At 54.2% G+C, this 7,494-nt stretch overlaps 1 protein-coding gene across 1 annotated transcript in view; it reads left to right on the top strand.

Annotated features, from left to right (window-relative positions):
* The window catches only part of COL18A1 (collagen type XVIII alpha 1 chain), a 69,685-nt gene that overhangs the window by 45,093 nt on the left and 17,098 nt on the right, over positions 1–7,494 (top strand). Inside the window, exons 15-22 of the mRNA XM_014584527.1 lie at positions 644–706; positions 1,599–1,625; positions 3,394–3,525; positions 4,002–4,064; positions 5,612–5,638; positions 6,516–6,551; positions 7,052–7,123; positions 7,370–7,405. Of these exons, the coding sequence (XP_014440013.1) occupies positions 644–706; positions 1,599–1,625; positions 3,394–3,525; positions 4,002–4,064; positions 5,612–5,638; positions 6,516–6,551; positions 7,052–7,123; positions 7,370–7,405 (456 nt within the window). The remainder of the gene's footprint in view (positions 1–643; positions 707–1,598; positions 1,626–3,393; positions 3,526–4,001; positions 4,065–5,611; positions 5,639–6,515; positions 6,552–7,051; positions 7,124–7,369; positions 7,406–7,494) is intronic.

The following is a 7,494-nucleotide window of genomic DNA, read 5'->3' as shown; positions in this document are numbered from 1 at the left end:
GGGGGGATCCTCCTGTGATTGATCTCACGGTGGGGATGGGAGAGCCAGGGCCCCCAGAGGATGGAGTGAGAGAGGGTAGGAGCAGTGTCTGAAACTCATCCTATATTAACGCTGCACACTCGGTGACAAGCAGAAGCCACAAGCAGAAGCCTGGTCATCGCTGGATGGCATTCTGTGGGCATATAATTCCGTGTGTGCAGTGACTTCACTGTGGCATGCTGCCCTACTTTTTGACACCCAGGACTGACTTAAGCTGACCCTGTGCGTTGCATTTGCTTTCATGTCTGCTCGGTGGGCCCCCTGCACATGCCTAGATTGCTTGGTGAGGCTTTCCTAGGGCTGAGTCCTAAGCAGATTTTTTGGTCTAAGAACACACCACACTCATCCTTGCGCACGTGGCAGGCTATTCCTGGAAGGGTGGTGGTGATTTCCCCCCAGCGAGGGGTCTGTGAGCCCCTCTCATCTTCTCCAGTTGATCAGCAACTCGAGAAACAAGGCAGAGAAGAGAGCCAGGCAGAGTGCACTGTGGGCGAGGGCTCCTGTGAGCTGCAGACTCTGCATGTCCAGGGCATTCCATGTTTGCCACCCCACTTACCTGCCTTACAGAAAGATTCCACCCAATCCACTCTTCTCTTTTCTACAGGGGCCCCCAGGTCCTCCAGGACGGGAGGGACAACCAGGAGAGACTGGCCAGAAAGGCAGCATCGTAAGTCACTCTCGCAGTCTGGGGATGGTACCTAGCGCCACACCATGTGGCCAGAGGGTGGACAGGCTCGGGTGTTTGGGGCCCAGCTTGGTGGCCCTTTGGAGGCTGAGGCTGTGAGCAGCCTCTGCTGGCCACAGTCCACAAGTCCAGGGACCTTAGGTGTCAGAGCAAGCCTTAGCCTGCTTAGAGCATGGTTAGCCGGGACTCACCCTGTGATGGCGTTTTTTTCGTGATGGACCAATGGTTTTTAAGACTGTTGGCTTTGGGACCAGCAGATATTGTAATGCTTACATTGTTGGACTCCCATGTAGTAGACTGTGGTTTGAGTCCCAGAACCAGTAGCTTAAAAATCAAACTGGGCACGTGTGTATGCATACCCAAAATCCCAAGAGGACCTTGGAGGATTTCTGTCTCTCTGTGTCTGTCTAGTGAGTGCATGCGACCTATAGCAAAAATCTTTCTTGAAAAAAATGAAAGAAGGTTGGCTCCATTTAGCTTAAAGCTTTACTCCAAGTTCTGGCTTTGGTCGCACCCAAGATGGAGAAGGCCGCACAGGCCTCTGACTAGGGAGGCACTAACGTCTCCTGCTACAGAATGCCGTCAGCGTGAACACAGCTGATCCGTCCTCCTTGTGAAGCGTTGGGCTCTGCATCAGGGTTGGGGCCACTGGCCCGTGGGGTGCCAGGTCTGACTGAGATGCACCCTCATAATGGGATCCGGCTGGCTTTGTGCTTTGGAGGATGATGGCAGAGAAAATCTCTGGAAGGGTTCAATTGGTGTGAGCAGGAAGCAGTGACCTCATTGTCAGGGTAAAGCTGGGAAAGGGCCGTTTGCATCCCTCCTGCTGTTTGTCTCAGTGGTCTGAATTTGTCATCCTGATTTTTCCCCACAGGGTGAAGCAGGCGCCCCAGGACCCAAGGTACACAGGACGTCCTGGTCCACCCTCTCCCAGAACCGGTCTGCTTGCTGGGGTGCTGCGGCCGAGCAAGGGCAGCCCTTTGGCACTGACCGCAAGCCAGCTCAGTCTCTCTCCTGCTAGGAGTTCCCCTGGTGGCCAGTGTCGGTTTCTGCTGGGCGATTGTCTCCGCCCTGAGTTCTAGTCTGGTCAGGGCCCAAGGCCAACTGTGTCTAGAAGCCAAAAGCACTGGGAAATGGGTGTCATGGAAACATGCAGGGCAGAGGCTCGTTGTCGGAGCTTTGGAGGAGGGGCTAGGATATGGGAGGGTGTGGGGGGCTGTCTGCCCCAAGGATCCCCCAGCCCGGCTCCTCACCCTTACACAGGGGCTGCTCCTGGAAGACCCTCCAAGCCATCTTCTGTTCTGATGGCAGTCTGGCTGGCAGCAGAGGGAAAGCTGGTGGGGGGCTTCCTTGGGGCCCCGTGCCCTAAGAAATAGAAGTATTCCTGTACTAAGTATGGTATTAAGGTTTCTAGATCCCTATAACCTAGTTATTCACTAAGTAGAAAACAAAGGATGAATTCAGAAAGAGATTTTTTTTAAAACAAACATTATTATAGGAAGCTTTTAAAGATTAAAAATTAGATGTGCCTTTTAAGTATTAAAGGTGCAAGGCTCTTAGACTAAAACCAAGAATATGAAATTTAAGATTTCAATAAAGTTAACCCTCAGGTTAGTGGGTGGTAAGATGTTAAAAGTATGAACAATTTGTTAAAAACCGAAATGCAGGGCCAGCCCCATGGCCTAGAGGTTATGGGAACTGCAACTCGCATGGCCAATCTTGTAGTTCAAATCCTGGCACCGATACTTGACCAAAAAACTCAAAGCATAGAGTAAGTGTGGTTATTTGAAGTAGACACTAGTCCCCAGAAGTGGTTGGAAATGGGGGGCAAGGTCAGGTCACAGTAGTTACAGGTGAGCCAGGGGTGTGAGGCCTAGGGCTTGTGGGGGTGCTGGGAGCTAATGGATACCTCCCTGCCATAGGGCCCCTGCCACTGGGCTGGGTTTGTGGCAGGGCAGTAGGTCACACTCCTGCCCTTGTTTTGGTTCAGCACTAGGCTATGCAATCTTATACCTTCTCAAAAGTTCAGCTCCCCTGGGCCCAGGAGAGGACCACGATCCTCCTCTGGGTTACAGAGAAGTGAGGTGGCTGCAATGGGATGCTCACACCAAGCTGAGCCCTCTGCACAGGGCATGCTGTCCTTTCCCCTTCCTGGCACCAGGCTCTCTCAGGTCCCTTGTATTCCAGCAGCCAGGGCTGCATGTCAAGTCACCTCCAAATCCCAGTTCCTTCAGACCAGCTGTCATAGTGAAGCACGCCAACCCCAGCCCCACCCACATGTGCCCTGAGCTTTCCCCTCTCCTTTCTTCCTCTCCTTTCCCTGGCTCTTTCCAGTCCTGTCCTCCCTCCTCACCTGTCACAATTGCTCTTCACTATCCTCATCTGCACTCCCCCCCCCCACCGGAGATAGCCAAGCCGTGAGTATGGCATGCTCTGTGTGGTGCCTGCTGTGCCCCATACCCACCTTGGGCATGTGATTCTCACTCAGCTGTTTTGTTTTTGGATGAAATTGCTCCTGAAGTGCTAGTGGGTTTGCATCACTTTGTGGAATGTTTTTTATCTCTGGGTCTCAGATTTATCAGAAGCATCTTGGGAAAACACAGCTGTGTTGGGGGTGCAACTGAAATGCCGGGGGCTTAGCGGTGATCTTCTCTCCTCCCCCTGTGCAGGGCAGCAAGGGAGATCCAGGCCCTGTTGGTGCTCCTGGGGAGAACGGCTTGGCAGGACCCCCGGGACCGGCTGGACCACAGGGACCCCCTGGACCCCCTGGACCACCAGGACCAGGATTCGCTGCTGGATTTGTGAGTGCTGGCTGGACCCCTCCTGCCTCTGGCATCTCACAGGCCAAGCAGGCCTCCTGGGCAGGGTCCTGGCCTGGACTTCTGCATGAGCAGCTGCACTCATTACAAGATGGACTGGCACAGCACCGCTGGCCTTAGAGGGCCCTAAGCAGGGTATTTATACCCTGCTGTTCCAGTGAGCCTGACCACTTCACGTGTGTCAGAAAGCACAGCTGCTGTGCTGACCCCAGCCGTTGGCCTTGTCTAGTCTGACTACCTCCAAATGCTCAAGGGGAACATGGCACCAGCCAAGGGTCTTGTCCCTTTGCAGATGTGCCCCATCCAAGAATGGCTGTATCCCAGGTGACCCCAGCCTTGAGGGTTTCACCCCACTGAGCTGTGCCCAGTCTCTGCCTCTCGGGCTGATGTCCGGCCTCAGGCAGGGGCATTTCTTTTAGATGACATAGACCTGAGTGTCCCTTGTGTATCCCCTCCAGGATGACATGGAAGGCTCCGGGGGACCTTTTTTGGCAGCAGCCCGAGGAGTGGAAGGGCCACAGGTACACCCTACAAGCCAGGCTTGGCCAACTTTTGGGATGGGGGTTCTAGGACATTAGGCATTCCTAGGCAGACTGGTATGGGACTGGGGCAGCCCCCAAACCAGCAGAGCCACGTGGCCAGGCAGCGTCTTCCCGCGGCCCTTGTCTTCTTTGGAAATGCTCCCTCAAGGAGTCAGAGGTCACAGGGATGAGAATATGGCCTCCAGATGTGCAAGGGGCATGTCCTACTGTGGCCCAGCCAGCCATATCCCTGTCTCCTGAAGCTGGCGTAGAGTGGGGAGGGCAGAGGCCATCACCACCCTGCAGGAACTGCAACCCCTGCCCCAGAGGATGCATGGGGTGGGGGGTGACCTCGGACCACAGCATCCAGCTTCACCCCTCAGAGACTCAGCCAGCTGAAAGCATGCGACTGGCACAGATTCCTCTCCCTTTTCCCCCTTAAGTTTATTGATCTCTTCCATGACAGAGAGAGACAGATAAGGCGTAGCCCCAACAAGGCCCTATTACTATGATCGAGCCCTGGTCTCAGCCAGCCTGGGTCATGGGCACAGGGGTGTGGCTACTCAGGGAGATCTCCGGATGTGAACCAGACCTTCTCATATGGGTCAGCCTCACAGCGTGTTGTCCACCACCACGTCACTGCCTGGCCCCAGATTTCTCATTGTGAGCAAAACTTGTTTCCATCTGCTAGAGTGCGCATGCTCATCAGAGACCGACCGAGAGATAGAGGGAGAGGGAGAAGTCACTCCCCAGTGGAGTGTGGTCACACTGCAACCCCTTCACCATTTCTCCTTCCTGTCTGGATTTTGGACATGCATGCACATGTACCTGCCATGTTTTTCAAGCTGTCAGGGCCAAGATTTGAACCATGTGATTGGCCATGGGGATTCAGCTGCCTCAACTACCAGGCTATGGGCTGGCCCTATTCTGAGCAAAATTAATGAGAAATTTTAACTGGGCAGAAACTAACTCTGAAAACAAAGGTGGTCTCACCATTTTACTTGTGTACTTTTCCTTTCACATATTAAAAAAAAGTCCTAATTTTCCAGCAGTAGCTAGCTACCTGCGATTAAGTTAGTAGATATGAGCAGAGGAACTCCATGGTTCTCATCCAAGGTGGGTGGCTGAGCACAGTGACATTGGGGTTTTCTCTGGGGTTCTAGGAGCTGCACACAGCTGCAGAGCCCACCAGCTCTCCCAGGGACCAGGGTCATAGCCAAGTTGCACGGGCCATGGCACCTGGTTGGGCAGATGGCACATCTGTAGTTGTCGAAATGGTTTGTGTCTTAAGTAAACCACGGGTGTCCAGGCAACTGGCTGTAGATGACTCTTGGCAGGTGAGTGACAGTAGAGAGTGTTATAGGTGGTGCCAGGATTGACCCCCACTCATGGAGTTTCCCGTGCATGTTGGCTGCCTTAGAAACACTGCATTTCCTTCCATTTTCCATCAGAGCTGTAGCTGGGGAAGGGCGTACTGCTCCTGGGATCCTAAGCATCTCTTGATAGGGCCCAGGACACACTAATGACACATCTCCTCTTCTGAACAGGGACTGCCTGGCCTACCAGGACTGAAGGTCAGTGAAAGATGACCCGGGCTTCCTGGGTGCTCCTGGGCTGGAGGGGGCAGGTCTTGGCTACCTGCTGGGAATTACTGTTTCAGTGGCCCTTAATTTTCTGGTCAGAAGAGTTATGTGAATCCACTGTGGGAAATTTGCAGAACATAGCAAAACCTAGCAGAGAATAGTTACACGAGGTCCCCTTTCCCAAACACTGGGCATTGTTTGGGCAGGAGTAGGGGATAGCCATCATCCATCTTCCTTCTAAAGCCTAAGAATCGTATTCCTGGTTTTGTATACTTGAAGTGCTTTTGCTGACTTGAGCAGTAACAGGGGCTTAGGGAATACTCCTGGAGCTTCCTATGTCCTCAAGCGGTTGGGTCAGTGGAATGCCGTCCTCCCAGCCCTCTTTAGCTGAGCCCCAGGCATGGTGGGAGCACGGTAGGGCAGCCTCCCTGAGGGGTCCTCCTCTGAGCCCTCGCTCTGCTCCAAGCTCATCATGGCAAGGCTTGGGTCAGCTCCTTGTATAGTATTTTGCTTTCATTTGCAAAACATGGGGACATTTCAAAGGGCTGAATTTTTATAAGGGCTTTATAAACTTTTGAAGCTACTCAGACTTCTTAAATTACAAGGGAAGTCTTCTCAGTGGAGTTGCCTCTTGTAATGGAAATAATGACTGTGACGTTAGCTTTCAGAGCAGTCCAGATGGAGCTCAGACTGCCCAGTGTGGGCCACAGGGTAGCCACTCAGTGCCAGACCCCTCAGCCCTGAGCAACTGAGGGGCCTGAGTGGGGGAGGGCGATATGCAGCCTGGATAATTAACCCTTCCCTCACTGCAGCCCCGGGGGCTGGTCGGCCCATGGCCTGCACTCACAGAGCTCTTCTTTCTACTTAGGGGGATCCTGGACCAGCTGGGTCACCTGGGATTAAGGTGAGCACTGTGACTCAGGTTTAGAAAACTGGATCAGCTGAGGTGGTAAGGGACCCCAGGTGGAGTCCAGAGTCCCATCCCTCCCGAGCCTCAGTAAATGGGGTGAAGGGTAAGGCTTGGATGTGTGTCTGCAGGGGCCACCTCTGTATCGGCCCAGGACTCAGACTGCTCTCTCCCCCTTGCTCTTTATGCCTGCCCTTGTCTCTTTATAGTTGAAGATGGATCTATTCTGACAGTGAGGCCCCCCAGAGCCCCATAAATCATGAGAGCCCCACCAGGATCATGGGAGCCCCACCGGAGTCTTGACACCCAGGCATCCCCTGGCCCCTCCCACCTACCCTCCCTAAAGCCCTCCCAGGAGGCACCCCCAGAGTTGAGCCAATGTCCAGTAGACACCCAGGCCACTGCCACTTCCCTAGAGAGCATAGCTTCCTCTTGAGGAGCCCCATGGCCCAGGCTGTGCAGCTGACATGCCCTTATCCACCATGTGTCCTTTTTAGGGAGAAGTTGGAGCAAACGGAGCCCCTGGGCCCCCAGGCCTCCCCGGCAGAGAGGGCACTGCTGGCCCCCAGGTGAGTGACCTCAGTGGAACCAGAGCCGAAGGGATGACATCCAAAGAGAGACGCAGGATGCAGGCAGGCAACAGGCAGCTCCACAGGGGTTTTAGGGCTGCTTCCCCTGCTCCAGGCCTCCTTTGGTCAGGAAATGAATTCTCCGTGGCTTATTTGAAGGCAGTCCCTGGGGTCTAGGGCTCCGGGAGGTGGGGAAGCGCTCCTGTTTCTGTGTAGAATGAACTATTTTTCCCCCTATCTCTGCAGGGGCCAAAAGGAGATAAAGGAAGCCAGGGAGAAAAAGTGAGTGATCACAGGGTGGGGGGAGGGGCGTGCCTCCGAGCCAGCTGGTACACAGCGGGGGGTGGGGCCTCTGGGCGCTGCCCTTCGGG

This window comes from Tupaia chinensis, unplaced genomic scaffold (assembly GCF_000334495.1).
Source record: "Tupaia chinensis unplaced genomic scaffold, TupChi_1.0 Scaffold147038_1, whole genome shotgun sequence".
In the NCBI taxonomy this organism is placed as follows: Eukaryota; Metazoa; Chordata; class Mammalia; order Scandentia; family Tupaiidae; genus Tupaia; species Tupaia belangeri.
The sequence above is the reverse complement of the archived record's forward strand: the minus strand, read 5'-3'. Positions and strand labels throughout refer to the sequence as shown.